The 25,482-nt window shown below is 37.7% G+C and overlaps 1 protein-coding gene across 30 annotated transcripts in view; it reads right to left on the bottom strand.

Annotated features, from left to right (window-relative positions):
* FARS2 (phenylalanyl-tRNA synthetase 2, mitochondrial) overlaps positions 1 to 25,482 on the bottom strand; it is a 229,039-nt gene that overhangs the window by 85,973 nt on the left and 117,584 nt on the right. For 26 of the 30 annotated variants that reach the window (XR_014953324.1, XR_014953323.1, XR_014953320.1 and 23 more), the window contains one exon: positions 9,105 to 9,265. Coding sequence is in view for 22 of the 30 variants with exons in the window: in XM_085573472.1 (XP_085429598.1) it covers positions 9,105 to 9,265 (161 nt within the window). In the remaining 8 variants the exon portion in view is untranslated. Of the gene's footprint in view, positions 1 to 691; positions 822 to 9,104; positions 9,266 to 25,482 lie in introns of all 30 variants that reach the window. The other 4 variants (XR_014953326.1, XR_014953325.1, XR_014953327.1 and 1 more) reach the window with 1 other exon arrangement.

The raw sequence follows: 25,482 nt of genomic DNA, 5'->3' as shown, positions 1-25,482 counted from the left end.
AAAGCATTACTTACTTGTCACATTTTGTTTTAGGCTGTCACTGCAGTAGTTCATGTGTCTCTTACACTAGCAAGATGAAGGAAATTGAGGATTGGTATGATAAGAATAATATAGTTCTTCCCAACTGTGCCTTCTGTTGTTTGGCTATTCTCTGTAGCCTAATTCATATTCTGATCAGAGAAGTGGTAGCTGAAAATCAGGGGGTTTTATTAACCCCATGTACTTCAAAAGGTGCTTCTGTCCATGCATACACACATACAGAGATTGTTCTTCCCAGCCCTTATTTCCTAGGGACACTCCACAGCTCAGCTGCAATGTCTAATCATGCTACAGATGATGACTGTAGAGGCTTAGGCATGATTTTAAAGATCACTTTCTTAAACATTGGCACCAGTGTTAAAAGAACTATCAAATAAACTCATGACAACTCCCATCTTTTTAGCTAACTCTGGGAAAATGAATAAGAGCTTATTTCCTAATAGTTTTGAGATTTCTTTTTTTTTTTTCCCTTTATATTTCTCTGGTTGTATGTGCACACCAGCACATACCTGTATCTCTGAAGACACATACACAGTGTGCTTGGACACATTTTAAACAATAATTTATTCTTACATCAGATGCATAATGTATACTCACAACAATGTATTTAACCCTGCTACAGGCATGCACATATTTAGATTGTGGTAATTACCTAGGACTGCCAGCCAGAAACCAGGGTCCCATTAGGTAGACACAGCACAAAATGCTAATTCCTGTCCTGAAGAACTTTCCACCCTAAGGTAGTTTGGTGAAGAGATGCCAAGGCAGGAGGTACAAGACAGCTACGATTGAAACAGCAAGGAAAACAGAATTATTGAGTCACTTCTCAGGTCAGGGCCAAAAACAAATCAAGACATTTTCTGTGCCATCCTCCTAACCAGAATTCTATTACTCACAATATAAATTAAACCAATACTGGAAAACCATTGGAAATGTGTAAGGGTTACCCTCCTGACTAGCTACATACTTTTGTAGACAATAAACATATGTGGCCTCCTGTCAAAACCACTAGCAGCTGGTTCTCATAGCTTCATGCAACCTATGCAAAATCTATTGTTACTTCAGATTTCCAGGTTTACTCCTTCACCTAATATTAATTTAATGTGGGTTTCAGCATATATATCACTGCTGGAAATTGCTCCATGGCTTATTTAAGCAGTTTGTGTAACCATTATACTTCATTATTTGGGAGGCAATAAAGATCAGTTGATATATTCAGCAGCAGAATTACTCATTTGTGAGCTATTTGTTTCAAAGAGCCTCAGCCAGTCAAATTGCAAATACATGAGGTTTAGAGATCAGAGCAAACCACTGTATTATATGCTTTTTGAAGCTTATTGCAGTTTTTGCTAAGTAACAATTTAGATAGTATCAGGTGTACTTTGACTAGGGTGCATTGGCTCCTGCCTAGGAAAAAAAAGACAGCAGTAAAATGGTTCTAATGACAGTGCAGCAGCATTCATAACTGCAAAATCATTTATCTACATCACATAGAAGTGGTGCAGACAAAATTCAGTCAAGGATATAGTAGCTTCTTTTTGTTTAAAAACAAATTGGAAGGAAGTCTGTTCTCAGTTGCTGGGAATGTCTTTCACTAGTACTGAAGACACACCTGCTGGGTATATTCACCTCTCACCTTCTATACTGCCTCCAAAAACAAAAGTGCTGTCTCATCAGTTGTGCTGATGGCATGAAGCAACACTGCAAGTGGATCAGGGAACTGATACAGCTTTAAGGAACTGCTGAGGAAAAAGCTCCCTGATTCATCTCACAGTGTAGCCAAAAAGAAGCTTCTGCAGTACATGTGGAGCTGCAAAGCGGAACAGCACATGGGAACATGAGCACTTGGGAAACAAAAAAAAAAAAAAAAACAACTATGCTTTTCATCCTAACATTGTGAGAAACAAGGCTCTGGGGAGGAGTGATAACAAACAGCCCAAACCCACCAAAATCCTTCAAATGAAGAAAAGTCTCAACTGTTGTCTCTGGACCTGCAGTCAAAAGAGAGGACATCTGCCAGGTGGATACACTGGTATCCCACATAGCTAGACTCCAAAATCCCCTGTGGCACTTGCTAGGTTTATTAGCAAAGCCCTGGACCTCCCACATAACTGAAAATCTATAGAAAACACATAATTACATCCAGGTTTTGGAATTACCTGCCATGATATTAAAAATTTATTGGCGATTAAAGTGTGTGTTAGCATAGACAACTGAAAGTAAAGATAAAATATTTTTGCTCTCTAAACATATATATACACACATACTCCACCTACTCAAAACAAATTCCAGCTGTTACAGTTATGTACAAGGCAGAAAACTTCTTAACATTAAAAAAAGAACAGTTCAAATCGGCTATTGTGCTTCAAGTTACCACCAGCTAAATCTAAACTAAATGTGCTATTGGGATGAACAAGTTAACAGCGGCAAACAGGAGGGTTTTCAACTAAGACTGTGAAAATAACATAGAAATACTTAAAGTATTTTTAAGGAACATAAGTGTAAGAGAGTGGTGTTTTTGCTAATGAATGTCATAAGCTTGTCTGTACATCCAACTATTACCAAGATGGCTGCTAAATGGATTAAATGGATTTACTTTGCCCTTTGGTACTTCAGCAGACAACATAGTACATAAGATAAACACCACTAAGTAATCTAGGCAGAAAGGGCTATTGACATTTTTTATTTATTCATTTTATTTACTTAAAAAAGTACAAGCAGAGAGGAATTAAACTATTGCTGATTTGTTCAGGTTCAATGGGAGACTATCAGTGAGACTAGACTGCAGTAGGTGGGTGGAGGGATGGAAATAGGGTATTTGAGAAAATCTGCATCATTGGTATTAGTTCAGAGGGCAGCAGCTAGATTGTTGGGAATCACATCCCTTGTCAGTGCTTATTTTTACCAAGAGTTTCAGTATATTACAAGAATTACATGGTGTAATTCTTGGGTGGCCCTGTGGAGGGCCAGGAGCTGGACTGTGATGATCCTTGTGGGTCCCTTCTGGCTCAGGATATTCTGTGATTCTGCGAATATCATCTCAGTATAACCTTTGTCATGGGCTGAGGTTCTGACACACTAAGTGTTTCACAAATCCAGAAGAAGACTTGGAAGTCCCCCACACTTATCTCAAAACTGATGATAGTACTTTAAAGACTTGCTTTGATGGCTAGTGGTCATAATTTTTGTGGTCCCTCATACTTCTTGATCTTTCAAAAGGAGATCAGAAGTAGATGTATACAGTACGAAACCTAGGAAAACTTTCTGATTATCTAGAAAAAGACTTCTGCATCAGCCTCAACAGTTTTTGCCATAAACCTACTCTCCTTTCCTGTGTCTTTCTTCCCTTTTAATCCCATTCCTCCCAATCTGCTTAAACTTAACTTTAAACCAGACTTTTTCATACTGCCTCCAATGCTCAAAGTACAGCACTTCTTTCTTCTATGTTATTTTCACTTTGTCTAATATGAGTTTATCAGTGCTTTGTATTCAGTCACATGTGACTGTCCATCCTATTTACTCATTCTGAGCCCCTACTTTCTTCTTTCCTTACTGTGTTTTCAGCTAATTTTCTTTGGTTGAGAATGGGAATTCAAGTGCTGTTTACTCTCCAGAGATTTGCTTGTTGACTTTTTTTACCCAAGCATTGATCAGTAAGACTGGCTTAGAACAAAGAGTCTGCAAATTGAGTTTGTGGTTTGTCAGATTATACTATTCTTGCTTATAACAAGCATTTTGATAGTTTCCACTGCTTCAGCCCTGCAAGGTGCTGATCACTCTCAGTTGGATCCCAGGAAATGTGGAGATCTCTGACCTGAAGCTATATAGGCATTTGGGTTATGTTTGACTGAGCATAGGAACTACTGCATTCATTTAAATAGGACTGCTTGCAAGTTTAAAGCTCAGCATGTGCTTCAGTACTTTGCCTGACTGGGGCCAGAGGGCTCAGGTTTCCAGAGCTTCAATACCAGCACTACCTACAAATGATACAAGATAGAACATCCTGATGAGAAGACTTGATGATCAAGTGATTTCTAACCCAATCGTGCAGCTTAGTGCAGTATCTCTGCAATGAAGAAGGTATTTTTGCTCACTTTCCATGCACATCCTACAATAAAAAAGGAGTTTCATGGTGTTCTGCAGAGCACACGGACAAACCTGAGATGATATAAAGCACTGTAAGATTTTATTGACCTTTTCTTAAGATGATCTATGTAAGTCACTCTTAGATATTCAACCTTCCCAAAATCATGCCAATAAAATGTTTATGCTACAACATCATCATCTATTCTCTATTGTACCTCCACATGCAGACACACACATTATATATCTTCAATTACATTAAAACTATTTATACAATAAGTTACAGTTGAAGCTATACCTTATTTGTTCAAACATCCAAGTTAAATTTACTTACTAATGGTTGCATATTTGGCTTTAATAGATGCACTATTAGAAAATAAACATAATAAATGAATAACCATTTTAGCATGGAGTCACCTAATCTTGATGAAAAATATCCGAAAATGCAGCAACCAGGGAATCAATTTAATTTTTATTTGAAAATAACACTAATAATAAACTAAGAAGATAAATATAAATTATATGGAGTAGCATACTAACGATGGATCAGACAGACCCACCCTGTGCAGTGAATGCAATAAGATCAAACTGGTTGAAATGGATGGTATATAGTCTAGATGCTTTCCCTCTCAAGCATGGAATAAAGGATATAGACTAGGATGGTTTAATTTGCTGGAGTTTCCCCTTACACTTGACAGTGCATTTTATTTTCAGCATCTTCTAAAGCTTCAGAACAAGCTCTGTGTCTCCCAGCAACCATCAGGCTTGTGCACAGGAAAGATGCACAGGGATGATTACTGTCCCTGAAAACTGAGAAGTGCACAGTAAGGCAGAAAAGTTGCACTGTCTATTGGTGTGAACATGAGGGCTCACATACACAGCAAACAGTGCAAACTGGGCTATTGTGTAAATCCTTTGTCATTACAGCATTGCTATCTTGCACAGGAGGGAGAGGAGCCTGCTTTGATTTCCTTTCCAGTATAATGTATCGCTTCTTTCCACACAACTACATCTTTTTGATTATGTACATTTCCTCATCTTTGTTATCCTCAGTTGTTCAATTTTCAAAGCAGAATGAGTGTCCTGGATTAGGGCCACATACACTATTCTGGGTACAGCTGTGCAGGAGGTGAACAGTGTCAGTTCAAGTTGTTTGTCAAGTCTCCTCACCCCACTTCCAGAAGGCTACTATCCCATCAGGTCTCCAGCAGTGCTGCTCCAGGAGCTTTTTCTCTTCTGGAGCCATTAAAATGACCCTGCTTAGAAAGTCTATTATTTCAAGTTTTGAAGCTACCAGGTAATTATAAAGGAATTGAATTTTAAGAGACTGCATGTGCCAACAGACACTAGGAATGACCAGCTGCTGGAGATGATGGAAGGGGTGATAAAAAACAGGTGATGCTAGGCTTATTGCAGATATTGAAGAATGTTACAGATAATGTAGAAATTAGGAAATCCAGAAGACTGTAATTCCCATAAACTCACAGAGGAAGTCTACTTTTGCTAGAAATCCGATCCAGTTTCCTTCTGTACCAGTGCCAAAACAGCCATAATCATGCTTCTGCTGGACCTCAGTGCAGGCCACAGGGCTCCTCAGCAATCAAAATAAATAACTATTTAAAACAACAGCAACCAGAGACACTGGCAGCATCAAATGAAAGTGACTTTGTGAAGGGAGAACCTACCAGGAGTCACTTGACAGGATGTGGCACTTGCTTGCCTTGATAGCAAAATTATAGAGGCTCCAGGATCCACCCTGCTGCCAGAGACCTTTCTTCTTAATCCAAACCTCTGGGCTCACCACACTACATCTGAACTGTGAGTGCCTTCCTTCTCTAAATGTACCTTCTCTTCATTTTTGTACCTTTCCTTGAGAGTTGTCAGTCCATTTTTTTTTTTTTTTGTAAGAATGCTGGCTCAGCATAAACCAGAAAGCAATTACATGGAACTGTGCTCAGGGCAAACAGAGACATAACACAGCGGAACAGATCGGAACTGAGCTGTTTGTTTTATTACATTGTGTCTTGCAGGTTCTTGGTGCTTCCTGCCCTGCCCATCCTCAGCCTTTCATTCCACAACCTGAGCAAAAGCCCTATACAAACAATTGAAAGCAAGTTACCAGACCCTGATCCCCACACTGCTGTCACTTGTGTCAAATTATAGCTGAAGTGATTTGCTAATCCAAATCCAGGCAATAATCTGATCTGTGGGGAGCAGCACTCCAACACTGCTGTGCTGAGCAGCCACAGTGGTACAAGCACTGTCAGCTTTTGCCAGAACTTTTTGACCTACTGAAGCCTGCACACATGTACTGAGCAACTGATGACAAAGGGAAAAGTCTGACACATCCAGGCTATTAAAATGCACAAGACATATACCCTAAGTCCCAAGAAAATGCTCCAATTAAATGCAGTTTTGGAACAAGAGTATATTTAGCCCAGCTAAGGGTTACTGCTATGTCGTGTGGACTTCATGTATTTGAAGAACATTTTAAAGAAGAGAAAGAAAAATATTTATGTTGGTGGATCATATTCTGATTATAAGGATTTGGGGGAGCACCCAAAGGTTGAGCGGTCTCTCTCAGTTAATCACATAAAGGATGGACATTTACCTGGACTTTCTGAGCCACAGGATTCAATTTCTGTCATGAAAGGCTCTCAAAACCCTTTGTTCAGTTAAGTCAGGCTGAAAAGTACTGCATGGCCTTGCATGCAGAAAATCTGACACTTTTAAAACATCCATTGAGACTTCTTACAACATCCACACTGGAAGACAGGGTAAAAGTTTTCTTTCAAATGTCATATGAATAAACCATGTGATTCATTAATTATGACTCTTTAGCAAGCAGACAGGAACAGAAGGTCTGCTAATTTGGTTTTACAGCATACCTGATAAATAACACAGAACAGAAGAAAAAAATTGAGATCTTATGGTAGAACTGAAGAGTATTTCATAGTATTTTCATTTGAAGGGTCATTAACCCTTTAAAAAGCAATGCCAGTATGGACTAGAAGTATGTACAGCACGGACCTTGAAAAAACTCAATGTAAGATACCAGATGAAAGCTGGATATAGACTTGCTTTCAAACAAAAATCCAAGCTTGTCTCTATTCTCTTAGATTCAGATACAGAATTGAAAAATGTAAACTAAGAGTTGGGGAGAATTAACAAAACTGAAGATGAAACATCCAAGTCTAGTAGGTATGTATGTATTAAAAGGGAAAGGGGGAAAAATGAAAAAAAAAAAGAAGAAAAAAGAATAAAACAAATAATAATTAAAAAGTCCCTAAGCAGTACTTGATATCAGAGAAAAAAATCTGTTTCTAAAACATTGGCCATACCCTTTTCTAGAAGAGAGAAAGAACCAAAACTAAGGCTACCAAAGAGCACCAATTAAAAAAAAAAAATCACATTTAGCTTCCTAGAAATGATGTACTTTACTCTGAGTTTATCTACAGTAACCTGTGCCTTCGTCCTCTTCAGATTGCTTCACTACACCTGACTTACCTAACTGAACATGAAAACTACATACAACTTAGAGAAGTCAGACACCCAGCCCCTCTCTTTGACTCACCTTCAACATCAGTCCACAGCATTCCAACAATCTGGGCCTTTCCCCAAAAGCCCAATCTACCACTAATATCAGTTGGAAGCCTGGATCCACAGTTTTAGAGCAAGCAAGAAATCTCATCTTAGCTCCAACAGATTGCAATCTATAAACCAAGCCACGAGGTCAGGAGCAAAGCCAATCAGAAAAATGGGGGCTGAAAAGGAGACTTGAGCATTTTTTATTGAAATGAACAACAAGCATTCTCTAGGAGATCAAGGAAACCTACAAGCAGACACACCTTCAGGAACAGTGGCAAAAACCTGTCTTTCTGTAAGATAACTAACTACAAGCTGAATACACTAATGCCCATTATTACCAAACAAACAAATAAAAAAACCCCAACCAACCAAATTCCCCAAGTCCCTACCCAAACCAAAAAAGCCAAAACTATCCCCCATTGTATTTTGATGCTACTAAACAAGATATGTGAGAATTGCCATGAAGTAAAAAACAAATGGATGGATGCTGCTACTGATGTGGAGACTCCTCAAATGTCATCTATCACTGTTGATTTCCCCTTTAATAACTACAATTCTTAAAAAAAAAAATCAAGCTGTACACAAAGAAACCAAACTAAATGGTAAAAGGCATCTGCACAAATTATTTTACTGCTTTAGCATTTCAGACTTTGTCAAGCATGTATGTAGCTCAACTCCCCCAAAGACCAGCTGACACCACCTGACTTGAACGTCCCTGTGCTCCTGCTGAAGAGTATTATGGAAGTAGCATTTCCACTCAATCCAGTCATGCCTGGTTGCTTTGTAAGTACAAAAAGCAAGATGAGGTTGCTAACTACAAAAATCACCACGGCAGAATTACAAAACAAATACAAGGAGGGCCTGCACTCTTCTCCCCTGCAATGCCAGGAGAAAGGAGCTGACAATGAAGATGGCAAAGAATTTGCCAAAGGTTAACATTGCAACTCACATTGACATCAATGATTGTAGAGTGAAAACAATGGGAAATATTGAGAATATGTTATGACCTTTGAATGCTTTGCATCAAACAAATATTCATAATGAAACAGAATCATGGACTCAACTCAAGGACATAACTAAACAATAACAAATCCAAACTACAGGCCTAAATCAATCCCTATTATGGATATATTTAAAAGTTAAATATGTGCTTAAGCATTACTCAAAACAGGGATGTTGACTGGGTATCAGCAGGAACTTGCAACATTATCTGTTTGGAAAAAATGTTATTATCAAAAGCTGGATTTTACAGCAGTACATCAGAGAATCATGATAGCTGTAAAGCTGTTGCTTTAAAACCTAATCTTTTAATGACACAGAATTTTAATAATGTAATATTCACTAGGGATGTATATACATTACAGCAAATTATTATCATATATATGTTATTTTACCTGGAACTTTATTTTTTGCCAAATGTGAGGCCCAATAAATTGTTTCAAGAAGCGTTCATCTTCACTCCAGAACAGTCGGATGTCAGGGATATCGTACAGGATCATGGCCAGCCTCTCCAAACCCAAGCCAAATGCCCAGCCAATTTTATCCTGAGCACCAGCTGCAACACACAAGATAAAAATTCAAATCTTAAGTTCACAACATGGCAAATTACTGATATAACATTCACCTATTTATTAAGAGGGAATAAAGAAAAAAGGTGAAAGGGCAAACCAGAAAATCTTACAAGTAACTGCCAAATGAATGATCTAAAGGCTACAGGACAGATCCTACTTAAATAAAAAACTGCTGCAAGGCTGAGCACATCACTAAGCCCAGGAACCAAAAATGGCTATAAAACAAAGCCACAGCCCTGACAATTTGTGTCCAAAGTTTCAGACAGGCTTGAGAAATACTGCCTAATACTCTACATCACTACCCTTCACTATGCTTAGAGCTGAGCACTACCTCACTTGACTCTGCTGTGTTTCATAAGACACATAAACATGAATTCACTGTTCAAAGTATTTTCCTTGGTCTGACCGACCAAGTCAAGCCTACAGAGCATTAACATCATTACCAACATTTCAAAAGAACATAATTGCCTCTTTTGAGGCTTTTGGAAGAAACAGAGCAATGGGATATGAGGCACCGTTGCATTAGCATCACACCTCCAACCAGGGAAATCCTGAGCTGCTGTTCCTGGGAAAAGTCACTGCTCTCACATTAACAAGTCTCTTTTATTCAGCACTAAATATAAAAGGACAAGAATATTTAATAGAGAAAAACAGATATTAATGATGCAACATTTCTGTCAGGAAAGTAAATATTCATGCCTTCCTTCATTTATAGGGCCGGAGCACTGATTCATGCAAACAGGGATCTTTTCAACACAAGAAACTAAGTCTATGTTTAGCCATCAGCCTTCTGATTTTGAAATAAGCTGCGAGCCCAGAAGCCTTGGCAAAGGCTCAGAGCTTTTAAAAACTTAAACAAATGCCTAAACAAACACACATGCTGAAAGGATGTGTGCATGTGCAGCAGACTTGACTTCAGACCACCAGCACTTGCAGTGAGCTCATGAGTCACACAACATCACTGCACATCTCACAACTATGCACCAGGTCCACAGCAGCCTCTCCAGCATAAATTTAAACTAATTTTTTGGAAACTTTGAACTCAACAGCTTTCCCATCTTCATGCAGGAGGCTGGAAGCACAAGTCTCCTTTCTGACCCTTGTCTCTGCTACCAGAAAGGAAACAGCTCCCGTTATTTGGGCATTGATGACAGACACACTGAGATATCCTGTTGTGATCAATGCTGAGACTAAACAGGCCTGAATTCTGCTCAAATAGAGGGAGGCATACCAGGCTTGGGGAAAGAGACACACTAACAACTTCAATTCCATTAATTCACCTGAACTTGCCTATTTTTCTGGAATATCAAGTCCTCAGCAGAGGCTGTGTCTCACCTGCTGCGTTAGCAGTTCTGCGCTCCCACAGGAGTTACATCAACTTGTAAGAGTACTTCATAGAGGAGTCAGGATATTCTGCCTGTTCCTTCTCATCTGCTCAAGGACAAGATTTTGCACTTTCTGACATTTGAAAGCAGACAGTTCATCAACTGAACTGTGGAAGTCCTAGGAAATAGAGGACCAGTTGTGAACTCAAAAGGTACCTCATGGCAGAGATGCTCAAAACAGTGCTTAGACCAACCAGCAGGCTATGAGCTAATCTGGCTCTGGAAGCCTACAATCCATGCTACATTACATGAAGAACTGCACAACTTGCTTCTGCTGATTTTTAGAGAAAGCAGAGTGACTACAAACAATATACTGAAATTTGTATTTGGGGGGGATTTTGAGCTTAAAGCATAAACCATAAACTGTTTCTCTTCCATGCTGAAAGTACTGCTTCTCTCCATACATCAGTATATTAAAGTAATTACATTTGTATGTCTGTGAAAGAGGGAATATAATTCATTGCAATCATGTTGCTTCTTCAAATTTCCAGCTTGCCTTTCCTAGATCAGCAACTCCTGCCTCAGTGAGAGAGCTCCTATTCATTCCAGAAGTACCAGATTTTCATGTATATATGGGCATTTCTGTAGACCAACCCCCTCCTCCAGATGTAAAGTAAAGCACCAGGAGCAATATCCATGAGGGTTCTGAATGGTCACTGCTTACTCTCAACAGAGGCATTAAACCTGAAACCTAAAGATGCCAGATTAATCATTAGCATTATTAATTCACAGATGTTCAATAAAGTATACATGATAGGGATGATGATCCTCTTTCCCCATCCTGGTGATGATTAGTGGTAGATCAGACAGGAAAAAAAAAAGATATGACAGAAGATAAGAACATGTGTATATTCTGGTTAGCAGAGCTTTACATTTAAAATTTGGGCTTTTTTAATATTTTGATATGAGAATGGTTTTCACTGTAACACTTTTCCCCTCATTGACTTCCTATGAACTTGAACTCTGCAATAAATATCTTGATATTATATCGGCAACTTCTTTTCTGTTCTGATTTTCTTGCTTGGTTTGTTGGTTTTTTTTAAGAAGGACTGGGACACATCACAAGTTTTTACTCATAGCAGACAAAGAAACTCTGTTATCTGCCTAGCACCTCAGAACATTGTCATCTGCGCTATGATTAAACACCTATTCACCAAACTGAATTTGTCTTTTGGATGATCCTTGTACAATTATCAGCCTTCAAACCACAAACTTCTCAAATGTCCTCAGTGAAAGATGTATCAATGAAGAATTACTTCTACTCAGACAAAAAAAATGAAAAAAAAAAGAAAAATTCAGATTTTTAACATTCCTCCTCAAGCACTAGCAAATCTCTGCACTCTGAATCTTCAGTTATTTTGTCTCTGACCTCTTCTCCAATTTTCTATTTGTAAAGCTCCAAGTCAATGCAGCATTCATTTAAGTCATTTGAACAACTACCTTGGGGGACTCAACAAGATTAATGCATGCTTCTAAACATATTTCTGACTGGAAATTATCAGGTGACTTAGAAATTAAATGAGCCAGTAATCATCCTGATAAGTGAGGGAGCAACCGATAGCTTTCCCAATACAGATACATGTTCAAATGCACCAAATTTTGGCAAGTATTATGCAAAGAAGTCAAGTGAATGTGAGTCAACAAGACAGGAAGAGTGAACACAGTACAGCATTAAATATGGCAAAAAGCAAGCTGAGGTTCTGTTGAGGAGACCTGGCCAAAGCATCAGATTCCAGGGACCTGGTGGGGCAATCATAGCATCACTGCTTGAAATAACACAGCCCAACAGATAAAGCTTTCCTGACACTCAAGCTTTCCCCAACTGGCCATCAAAGGTTTTTATACTGCCAGGCTCCTGCTGCTTCACATGAAATATTTGACTCCCCACCAGAAGAAAATTGCTGGAAGCTTTGCTTGTCGGGTAGCCAAAGATGGAGGAGGAAAGGATAAAACAGTTGGACTGGCTTCCCACACTAGAAGCTAGGACAGCCCAAATGTAATGTCAGAAAGTTGCACCTTTGCAGCTCTGTCTTACAGAGAAGCTCAAGAATCCTTATCCTCCTTGATAAGTCATATCTCTTTATCCTGGACTTCAGCTTCAAGCCCAGGTGAATCAGCTTACATGTAATGTAGACCAAGCAAGCCATTCTCCAAAAAGCAAAGTTAAACGAAAGTTAAATTTTCTCAGCCAGGATGGGAATTTTCCCAATCATTCACTAAGGCATAAATAATGGCCTGCCGGAATTAATGGATTATATTGCCCTGAATCCTCAGAAAAAACCAGACAGAAACACTCACCCTCTCAAGGAGTGTGAGGCAAGACATTCTGCTCTGTACAACAATTTTAAGACATAATTTGCGACACAGTATTAGTAACAGGTTGACAAAGCTTTTTTGGTTTTCATTTCAGACATACGTATTTTTATATAGATATCGGCTTTTATTTAAGAATTTTTGCTACTTCTGTAAAACTGCCAGTAAAAAAATTCTTCCTTTCAACAGACCCTAAATTGGGTCTTCAAATTGTCATACTCAGCAGTTACTGAGAAGTGAAAGAAATTAAATTTTGATCTTGGATTGAGGCAAAATCATGAATACACAGCAGCCTGCATAGAAGGTGTTCACAAAACGCACAACAATTAATACACCCAAAGTATTAGTAGCTGAAATCTGGGATGAGTTCCAGAAGCAAAGACCTGAATTTTATCTCCTTCTTTCAGTCCAAAATATGACTGTCAATGGAGCCAGTTCTAGAACTAAACTGGTGGGAAGACGGGTGAACAGATTCCCAAGGGCATATGGATTACACATCATGTTTTACAAAACAAATCAGCTTTAAACTGTATAGAAAGTAAATTATAGATACCATGAACATGTGACTTGACACAAAACACCACGAATTCTGGAAACAAATGCCAAGGCCCAGATTTGAGTTCTATGTGATTAATGGACAGCTTATGAATCAGGCTTTGAAAAACAGATTCAGCAAAATAAATATTTACTTATTTCTAAAGACTAGGAACGCATAGTCTACATAATGGCCACAGTAATGAGGTAAACATGTTTACTTCTGTTAAAAATAAGCCATTTTAAATTATTTCCTTATTATTTCCCTAAATTATTTCACATAAAACTCCCATATGTTGGGAGTAAAAAGTTTTACATGGAGAAAAAGTAATACTAAGGCATTAGTCTAATAGAGAAGAGCTTCTCAAACTGCAAGGTCATGTGGCTGGGATGTTAAGCAACTGAGGCCAAAAAGCTTACTCAAGTTTTCTCTGAACTCCCCTCCAGTGAAAGCAAAAATCTAAACCATCACAGTGTTCTCCTGTAACTCAATTAGACTGATGCATTCAGGCTCCTGTGTGGAACTCAGCTTAAATTACACCCTAAAATGAGGACTTGGCATTCATGCTAAGAAAGCCACTCTTCAAGAACTCAAGAAAAGAAATAAGCATTCAATTACGCCCATTCTGAGGAACGAGAACTTATCTTTCTAAATCTCATGTGTGGAATAATTTTCTAACAATAATAATTTTCTAAGTCACTTTGAGACTACATCTATGTCTCCTGGGTCAGACTGATTTGTTCTGTTCTGAAAACTAAGCAAAAGAACTTTAAAGGTTTTGAATAAGTTTTAATAGGTATATTTATTTTTGTTCTATAACCAAAAGAGCCAAGTATATACTAAAACAACAGCCTGATAAAAAAATCTACCCAGGGAAGCCATCCACCAGATTCTACTTTCTTCTAATATGTGACTAACTTTTTTTCTACCATTTGACCAATATTTCAACAGGTCAAGTAGCTGGGAAGAAAATATTTATAATAGGGAGAAATTAATGACCAGAGCAGAAGAAGACAGGAAAACTAGATTAGCAAGAAGAGGAAAGAGTGAATCAAAGCAACAACAAGGAAGAGCTCTCCCTATTTTTTCCTACCTCCAATTGATACTTTTAACTTCAAGTTTTTTAACCTTTCTGCTTCTGAAGTTATGAATTCCTCAGTCCTCCTTCCTTGTTCCTTTCCATCTTCCTACTTTTGCCCAAGTAAATCTCTCTGATTCCTGCAAGCCCTCCTAAATATTCCCAACATAATCAATGACAAATCCACCATTAAACAGAATCTTACTTACACCCTAGGATATTTTCTCTGAGTTCATAACCATACACTGCAATAACATTCTACCTTTCAAATTATGTACAATAAAGTATCCACTTAACTCCCAAGAGCAATACAAGACATTAGTCATTAACTATAAATATTCTAAAGGTATATGGTTTTCTTTTTCTCTGTATTTCAGCCTGCATAGCTGAACAAATGGCTTGCTTAGTTTTTGAGGTTTTTTCCTTACCCCTGTCTCAAAGCTGAACATTTTCAATGGATAGCAGTGCAATTTGCTGTCCTAATTTATGTCATAGAGCAAAAAATTAATTGACTCATTCACTCTTTTCCCCTCGGCTCTGCCTGCAGGCTACAGTATTACTCTTTTTGTTCCTTGTATGTAAAAGCAAACTCCAATTCTCTTCTTTATGTTTTGTTCATTCAGGAAAAGCTGGGTTTTGAGGATTTGGGCCTTTTAATATCTTCTAATACTGTTAAATCTCCCTAGACACTGGGGCCATGGAGATTTGAAAAAATAAATGGTATAAAGAAATACATGAGGGGCTCCCACTTGAGAGAAAAACCAAGCTTACAATACAGTTCAGAAATTCAATTATGAATCTAATTTTTTCAGGGTATAAGTACAGCTGGACAAATTCCCTTCACATATATTCACTGCCCCAGCTACAACTTTCTTCTTAAAATTTTAACAATGTTGATGGCTTAGTGTCTTACAAAATGGCCTTTTCTTGCAGAACAACAGACAGAACAAAGAACAACAACAGGAAGATCATCACAACGTGGGACAGTCTTCACAAGATTAAGACATCCTCAAAAGATACAGAGGTAGCAGTTATCTATCATAGCACAGGACACTGTTCAGCATGTTCAATATTCCTGTTCAAGAATCAGAACAGCCAGAACACCTGTATGTATATAAAAATGTTAAAAAATATGTTCAGCTGACAGCAGCACACTGTCATGATTACTCTGAAAGCTGGATACTGCACAATAAATTCAACTTCCACAGGCAGGGACTGATACCACTTTTTTTTTTTTTTTTTTTTTTTTTTTGTATAGAATGTACCATAAAGAAGCCTTGAGTTATTTGACTGGGCTTCCTTGGCTTTATAATATATAAAAATAATAGAAAGATAAGGTTTACGATTTAGCTCCTCTGCCACAAACTCATTCTTTGGAAGAAAGTAATGAAAAGTCTTATGATCACTTAGGCATCACTTTCCTTATAACTAGAGTTGGGATAATAGTCCCTTCTTTCCGGAATGATTTGATAAGACACACAATAAATGTAAAATATTGAATTTCAAAATCTTTCTGCCAATAGTTCTTCAGTATTCTGATGGTAAAGCTGAGAAAAGATCTCATAAGGAAGTGTTGCACTTATAGTCCAACTTCAATGAACTCAAATGAATTCCACTACATGTGTTCTGTATCAGCTGTGACAAGGTTCTGAGTACATACAATTTATTTATTTTTTAGAAAGCACAACATAAAAGGTCTTGGTGCATTTAAATGTATTGTCACATAGCACAGGATCAAAAAATTTTGTTCAGAAGCACTACTTGCAGTTTTCTTCTTACTAGAGAACTACTCCATCAGCTCTATAACAGCTTGAGGGACATTTCATACTTTTGCTCACAAAGGTGGCTTCCCAACCCACACCTACTCATTGATCCCCCATCTTAAAAAAAATTGACCATTGCATGCTGCTGGCCAATTATTTTTTGCCAATAGGTCTTATGCTATTAAAGACATAGATGTGATTTAAACATGTAATTTCAGATATTAGCAAATGAGATTTGAAGTCAATGTCACAAAGGACCCTCTTGCATTTCTCTCTATATTGCTCCTGAGTTCAGTGTTTCCAGCTGGCATTTGTCAAACCTGAACACCTGCAAATACCTTTATCTGTACCTGTAACACAGCTATGGATGCTTAATTAGTCTTCTGGTACATTTTGTACACAGACATGGAAAAAGGGAAAGTATATAGCTATAGCACAGACACCTCAGGAGACTCAATTCTGAGCCCCAGAAAAAGACATAGTGAGCCATGACCTGCTCTTCCTCCTGTGCCTAAAATCTCCCGTTTGCTCTCTCATCTTCATGGTCCCAGGAGCACTCAGATGGAGCAAAACCTAAACTTACAAATTAGGTTCTTCAGCTTGTAGTGTACTGCTTGACTTCTGTGAAGCAACATTCCTTTGAAATGCATCACCAGGTAAAAGACTTGAGCTGTGCCTAATCCTACACCTGATCAATGGCACTGCCATGTCCAGAGCTCTTCTGGGGCAGAAACTGAAGGGTTTCACTCAAGGCAAAAAGAGTTTCCCCTCCTACTCAGTTCATGTTTTGAAGTTGCACATGGTCATTTAAAATTTGATAGCTACTAATATATTCTCTTGGGATCTGGGGAGGCTTCCAAGTAGATGCAGAGCTATCTGCAAGAAGATGCTGAGAAGCAGCATAATTCTGGGCAACACTTGTGGCTACTTAACCACTACACATTGCAAAGTATCTGATCTAAACCAGATCCTTCAGTTCTACTGCAAACAGGGAGAGAATACCACAAATAATTATTCACTCTGTCATAAGAAATGCAGAAATAAGCACTTAATTTTTAGACATGTAAATCAGATTAGATGAATTTGACCCTATGTATCCATTTCAGCTTCAAGTTTTACAATGAAACTAGCATCACTGTATAATTACAAGGAAAAGAACAAAAATATTTCATCTCAGAGCAATCATCTTGTGTTAATATCTCTTTTAGGTTTCTCTCTCAAATTTCTTTTAATTAGTTTCCTCATTTCTAGCAACTTCTTTCATCATTTCAGTACTCACATGACACAAATGCAATGGAAATTATGTTTCAAGTACTCCCCTGTCTCTTCCTGAGCTGCACAAAGTATCTATAGCCACTTAAAAAAATAAATTATAACATATGTACTTTATTTCAAGTCATCTTATTCATCAGTAATATTACAGAATTACAGCCAGACCTTGATGATTTTCTTGCTTATGAATAGAACATTTAAATTAGTGATTATCTTAAAAATTAAGCCACCATCTCCACATGAAATAGGTGACAAAAAATGTTTAAGGTAAGTAATTGTTCCTTAAAGTTCAAGGTAACTCTTTTTCATTTACTTAGATTTGTACAAAATTAATGAGTTCTGGCAGCAGTACTTTTTTTCTCTGAAGTACAGTGATTTTGTTAAAAGGTGACATAAATTGCATTAAAATTTGGCATAAAGTGGTTGAAGGAGCTTCACACAATACAATATTACCAGCTATTGGAGATGAAAGAAATGTAACATCATAAAGTCCCACCTAAACTATATAAGAAAAACTTAGGAAAAGACAGAAGAAAAGGTTTTGCTTGAAGTCCTTTAAATACTTTGTGGAAGTACATTAGCTGTTTTTTGCACAGGTTTCTTATTACTCTTGCCCGGCAGTTGACAAGGCAGGTAAAAGATGACAGGAACAGATACACAAGCGAGGGATGGGTTGCTGGATGACCCTGCAACTCCCTCTGCCTAGGTATATATACATATACATGTAGGTATATCTACTCTATAGAACAGTTTACACCATTACACAATGGCCAACAGCACTAAACAGACCAGCTTTATTTACCAGTGAACAAGGAAGGATTTTCCTTAGAAAAGATTCAAAGAAGACAAAGACTGCCACATAAAGCACTCAATCTTTCACAGCTATTTGAAAAAAATGTCCCATGTTTCTCACACTATGTTCATATAAATTCTAAATTTTGTCTAATATTTTGTATATGAAATAGAAGTATGTACACATGGAATTGCTCTACGAAACTTGTAATTATATTACACTGATGACTCATAAGAATGTGATGATATACAACAGAATACTTCCATTTTTCAGTTTTCAATTTAAAGCATCCATAAAACGGCCCACAAAAGTGAGCCTTAATACAACACTTGGTGTTTCAATGAAGCATTCAGATATTCTGAAAAAGTAGAATTAAAGTTGCCTGAGGAACACTAAAATGCTCTCATCTTAGCAATACATTACAACGCTGTCTGCAGTGAGACAAACAAGTATCAATCTTTCCACGAGAGTTTGCTCTGTTCAGCACAGAGAAGAGACAATAGTAAATGGTCCCTGCTTGCATTTGTTGCATTGCTGAACACGTACCCAAAGTGCTTCGTGCACTGAGCAATACTCAAGCCAAGCCCTGAAGACACATTCTTGCTTTTATGAGCTTCCCAATGAAGCATTCGGTTCCACAATATTTAAATGTTTCCAATATATTAGACTTCTTTTTTCCTTCTTCTTCTGTGTGTCTTTGTAAGTTGGGCAAGTATTAGTGCCTCCTGTATTGAAGCTGGAACTTGGGTGCTTGAAGATCAAAAGCATCTATTAATTTTGCTCCCAATCTGACATATCAGGGGCCTGATGTTTCTGAGCACCAAGGACATCATGGGGTTTAATGCGTTCAAAGTACAGCTCCCTATTACTACAGCTGCTGCTGTGAGCACTTGACACTTCTGCAAATCAGACCCCATGGTCTCAAGTCAGGCACTGGGACAGCAAAAAGCATGCTCACAGTGAGTGGCCACATGTGAAAAATTTAAGTTCAAAGATGTTGCTACACTCAACTAGGAACTTTTTTCCTCGGGAAGGAAGAGATGGCAGAGCAGCATTCAAGGGCACAGACTGCTCTTTCCTGCTGTCATTAAAGGCACCCATTTCATGCTTTCCAACTACTACTTTAGTGAGGCATACGCTTGTTAGAGTAGTATCCTCTACCAAAGTAGTTCAAATTCATCCACAGAGGAATGATTATCCTGGAAACTGAATCAGATAATGGTCCTTCATAGGAGAAGAAGCAAACTCAGCAATCTTCTTTGCTTTCTAAACACTCCTAACCTCCCCTGGCACTGTTCTGCCCAGGATGCTGTAGGGTGATGAATATTTCTCTGTCTTGTTGGGACACAGCACAAAAGTTTCAAGGGAGCAAGTCTCCTGTGTCCTGGGAAAGTGCCAATGGTTCTTACAGCCCTGGACTGAACTGCAGAGAGCCTGACTCAGCCACATCCACCCCACGGTGAACATTGCATGAGTTCACTGACAGTAAATCATGGACCAGAGAGCCTCTGCAACTCTGCAGAGGAAACCAGAGCTAAACAAAGCCCTGGGGGTGAACACGTCCAAACCCTCCACCCCACCAGAGCCCTGCTTTACCCAGAGGCCCAGCCTCTCAGAAATACAGTGCTATTTACTGAACACAGACACACACTTCCTCTTTGCCTTTTTTTGCCTCCTCCTTCATTCAATGAGCACACAAACCTGCAAATAAGGTGGGCTAAAGATATACTTTGACTAGAAGCTGACTCAAAACTACAGCAGTATGTAATCAGAAGCCCACTGAAGCCAACATAAAAAAACCCAAACATGCAGACCTCAGTGCAGTTCCTTCCTCACCAAACATCACCTCATTCCAGTCTCAGTAGGGATGGAGAGATGTGTCCAAGTATGTTCTCTGTGTCACTATCACAGCAGCTCAATGGGAAAGATCCAACCTTCACTCAGTGAGTTTTGTGTCTTCCTTGTGGACTATATGAATGAAAGTATTCTGATAAGCATACAACCTAAATGAAAGGATACTGCTTTGATTAGATAGCATTTTAAATCACTGTTAAAATATTTAAATGAATTATCAGAGAAGGTTATTTGTCTGCTTTTCTTTCTGGAATATAAGAAGAATAATTTCTCTTGCTCATTTGAAGAACTGCAGTTTAAGGGCTCTTATTAAAGAGATTCCTTTCACTAAAAAAGTCACTAGTTCTCTAGATAATGTTCCCTTTTAACAGTTGCTAATTAATCTCTTGTTATGCACTGAAATTAATTTTGTAAAGTAGTGTGCCACTGACACCTAAAGAAATGAATGATAAAGGAAATGTTAGAACCCCTAAATCTCTAATTCCTATATAATAACAATTAATGAAATAGTATTCTCTACTGGAATCTTTTTTTAAGCACTAGACAAAGGGGATGCTATGCTTTTAAGATTAACTCGCATTACCAAATTGTATCTTTTATAGCTATGAGAAATATAATTAAAAAAATAATCTTCAAACAAAATAAACATACTGTTAGTATTTAATTATATCTTTTTTTCTTTACAGTTTGCCTTGACAGCAATTGCTATAGAAACTCATATCCAGTCGGGTAATTTTTGCCCTGCACTCATGTAAGAGAAGTCCATCTTGAATATCAGTCCCACTTGTCAATAGAGGAGAATCTGAAATAAATTAACATTTAGTTTTACAGGACAGATACTAATTGGATTGTTATTTTGTCACTGTGTAAATTTTCAGTGACCTTTCCAAAAAAGAAAGAACAAGTCAATAGAAACTGTTTCTTCTTGACTTTCTCCACCCCCATTTTAATTTTTTTTTTTCCAACAGCCATCTGGAGTTTCTTAAACCTTTAACAGAAACACATAGTTTCTCTTTTTTCAAAATTTTTTTTAAGGTAGGAAGAATATGCTAGGCAGCTTGTTTTTTTGATTTTTTTATTTTGCATTTTACATTAATTGAGGTTTTCTAAGTTTTTCATCACAACTACCATATTTACAGCAAATAACATTAAGTTTTCCAGCACAAAGCTGCCTTAGATCTCACTTCCCTCCTCACTCTCTCCCTTGCTCAGGAAATTGAAAAATAAAAAGCAAAAAACCAAAACCACAGAGGGGTCACCTTCCAACAGCTGATGCACACTTGTACATCTTGTAAAGAAATAGCTGAACAAATAATCAGTTTATCTGCATATATCCACTGAAACTTACTGAATAACAGCATTTCTAAATGTAAGTTTTATCAGCATAGCTGTGGATAAAGACTGAATCAGCTCAAATCCCATTACTCGCTCTGTACCACCACGGGCTCTGAACCCATCCCTCTGCTGGGCAAGGGATTTTGCTAATGTTAAAGGCAATGGAAACCCACAGCTGCTTAAAAAGTGGCATGGCCAGCTCTAGGACTCCTCTGCCTCTCTCCTGAAAGCAGAATTGGATGCACATGCACGTAGCAGGGGAAGCAAACAGGAGGAATTAAAAGTCTGAGCGCAGTTCCAGAGCCATGACCCCACCAGGATCACAGACACGACAGGACAGCTCACTTCACTGCACTGATAGATGGGCACAGGCTCTGCTGGGAGCCATTTAAAACATGACTGAACAAAGCCCAGGGCAAACTGTTCTGTCTGGGCTTGTGCTGAGCAGGGGGTTGGGCCACAGAGCTCAGGAGGTCCCCTTAGACACACATGATTCTGTGAGGATGGCTTTGTGTGTGTGCTCATAATTCTTTACAGGAAAATCATCCTCAGTCTTTGCTTGGGAGGAGTTTTCAAGTAGGAGAAATCCCAAAAATACACAGAAATTACATATGATTACATTGGGCTTCAAAATAAAAGGGGCCTGCAAGACTGTATCATAACACTACCAAACAAAAGAAAAAAAAAGAAAAAAAAAAAAAGAAGGCTAAACATGGCAGGGTGATTTTCTTCCTCAATAGATTGCATTTTAAATACCCCCTGAGGTCATTTACATGCAAACCCCCTGTCAGATCTTTCTGCATGCCTTTTGGGGTTTTTATATGGCAACATCCTTCAAGCAGCACCTTTGGCTTACCTTTCCCATGAAACCAGAATCAGAAGAACTTCTATAAATGTCACTTGTTATTTATGGAGCGCTTCATCATTTCAAGGCAAAGTGGACAAACAATATTTAACACATCTCTTGGGATTATAGCACCATTTCACAGATGAGAGAGAGAAGGGCTGCAAAATCTCCTCTAAGAAAAGCTGGTTTTGGGTGCCCATTCCTGGGCTTCTGGGAATTGGGAGACCTAACAAGTTCCTGCCATACAGGTTATGCAAAGTGTCTAATAATTTATCATACATTTTAAGAACTCTTAGTCTTAGAGCCAGAATCCACTACTTAATAGGGTTTTTTTCTTTAAATGAAAACAAAATTTCACACATGGATTCACACACTCCTTTATTGTAGAATATGTTACAGTCAACAAGATTTTAAGGGTTCCCACAAATTTCTAAAGATACCATATGTCCAGTTACACAAGACACTGAATTCTGCAAAGGATCAGCTAATATAGTAAACTGCTGAGCTTTACATCCTGTAAAATCTATGCAGTTCCTGAAAACAATGTTAAACAGTGGTTTTTGCTTTCTTTCCTCAGATCTTTAGAAATAATTATTTCGATTTTACTTTAATATTTTGGAAACCAGAGACCTGTACCAAGAATACAACACTTCCTATCGTAATCATAATATAAATCACTCAAATCAAGTAGATCATGATGAAACACACAACAATTTGATTGAAACTAAATATATAAAATAACAGGAATTACCAAAGCAACACACAGGTACATAAAACCATCTAGACCAAAGGGGATTACTTGCTGCAACTCCTCCATTACTAGTAAGGGTGGAAAATAGATAATGCAAAGCAGAAAACTCTCCTGGAAGACAACCTCACCATCTGGCTTATCTCAAACCCAAAGGGAATTAAACAATAAAAGATAATAATTTTCCAGCAGTGATGGAGCAGTGCAGCATGGGGAACCAGGCACAGCTGAGAGACTAATGTTTATGAAGAATTTTTGTAACACAGTTCTCTATGTCTTCTAGCAAACATCAAGCCTTAGGGAATTAACCTTGTCTTATAAATGATGAAATTTGAAGTATACTAGTCATTTGCTCCAAGGAACTAAGTGACCAATTAACTAAGTGAACAACACAGTTCAGAATTATTCATTTCTAGAATTGATGTCAGAATCACAAAAATCCACTTTAACAGAAGTTTCTGTATTCTGTCCCAACTCTGTGAAGCTTTTGAACGTCCAAATGTATTAAATTCCACAAGGTGATGCTGCATGAACAGACTCTTAATTATACAGTTTGAAATTACTTCATCTAATCGATAACCTACTAATACTGTTTTTGAGGAATTTGCTATGACAAACTGAAAACAAGCATGAATTAAGGATTTGCATTTGAAATTCTTAAACAGTCCATTTTACCAGAAGAGACTATAAACTTCCTTACTAATATAAATATTAGATATATATTGAAAAGCTGTACTTAATAAAATTTATGATTTCAAGTGTGCAGTGCACTGTCTGTGGGACAATAAGCATCAACAGGTTTTGCTTTATCAGCAAACTGGGAAGCATTCCCAGCTAGAAAGAATGATATGGAGTATTTGGTTACCACATTTCTCTACTGTAGGTTTTCCCCTTGTTTTTCTCTGATACAAATGTTACTGGTCACAGGACAGAACAATGAGATCTAGCACTCCTCAGCTGGAGCACAGAACTTAATAACCTTCATCATCTCTTCTTCATTAACATACTTTTAAAATATGCATACGTCTAAGAATGCAAACCACAAAATACTATAAAGTTCTTACAGTTGCACAGGTATGATTTAAGATTAAATTATTACAAATACAACAGAATGATCACAATTAAATTTTACGTGTCAGTGTCTAAGATGTATTGCACACAAGTTGCAGATAATTGTAAGAGGTTTTTAGCTTCTGAGCAGTTTCCATCATGACTGCCTGCTTTTCTGAACAATTTAAAATGTCATCAGCCTTTAGGATACAACTAGATTAATCAAAGTGTCCTTTGATAATTATCACATGAAGTTTGCATATATGTTAACATAAGCTTTCTTTCTACAAAATATATGTAATTCCCCCAAGCCAGTTAAGATGGTATAGGCTCTAAGACATAGCGATCCTTAGATGAATACAAATCCTTCCTACTTTTTGTTGACACAATAGAAATATAAGCTCATCTGTCAAACTTCAAGAAAGAATCACAGTAGCAGAAGATTTTGGTACATATTCATTTTGACTTCTCAAAAATCAAATTAAATAAATAATGCTTGCCTATGCAGAAATCCATTCAGATGTTAAAATTAGCAAAAATAAGCTATAGAAATGTATAAGTCCTCATTTTGGATTTAAAGTAAATCCTCTACATATCTATGCAACGTAGAATCAAAATTATTAAGCTTATGGATTCATGTAAAGAAACTCTGCTCTGAAACAGGTTTTCAGTTTATGTGCTATTGGTCAGAACTGGAACAAGCACAAAGGGCAGGACAAAAGATCCCCAAGCACAAGACGGAAAGCAGAAAAGAGGTAAAAAGGAGAAAAAAACACCAACCCACATTTGACAGACTGGACTGCATAACAAGCTCAGCTGGTGTGAATTAGTATAAAAGCTCCTCCAACATCAGTGAAAGCTGTGCCAATTCACACCAGATGAGATCTAAGCTGTCACTAGCCAAATGGCAAAGAAAAAACAATCAGTCCAGTTCTTATTTATTTCAAAATATACCACTGGCTTCACTGCTACTGTTCCCAGTTTCCTGCAGCATAAGTAGAAAAATCAGAAATATTGTATTTCTACAGGTCTGCATATAATCATCTACTAACTACACAACCAGTTAAGCTATCCAACATCATCCTGTAACAACACTTCAGATCAGATGAAATTCACCTTATTTCCAGATTCACAAAACACACCAGAAAGACAGAACAGAAAAAGACCTGCAACTTTTATTACAAGCCCTATGGGTGACTTTGGAAAATTTCACTCTTCAAGAAATAAA

The sequence above is a fragment of the Lonchura striata genome, chromosome 2, assembly GCF_050655825.1.
Source record: "Lonchura striata isolate lonStrDom1 chromosome 2, ASM5065582v1, whole genome shotgun sequence".
NCBI classification, from domain to species: domain Eukaryota; kingdom Metazoa; phylum Chordata; class Aves; order Passeriformes; family Estrildidae; genus Lonchura; species Lonchura striata.
The sequence above is the reverse complement of the archived record's forward strand: the minus strand, read 5'-3'. Positions and strand labels throughout refer to the sequence as shown.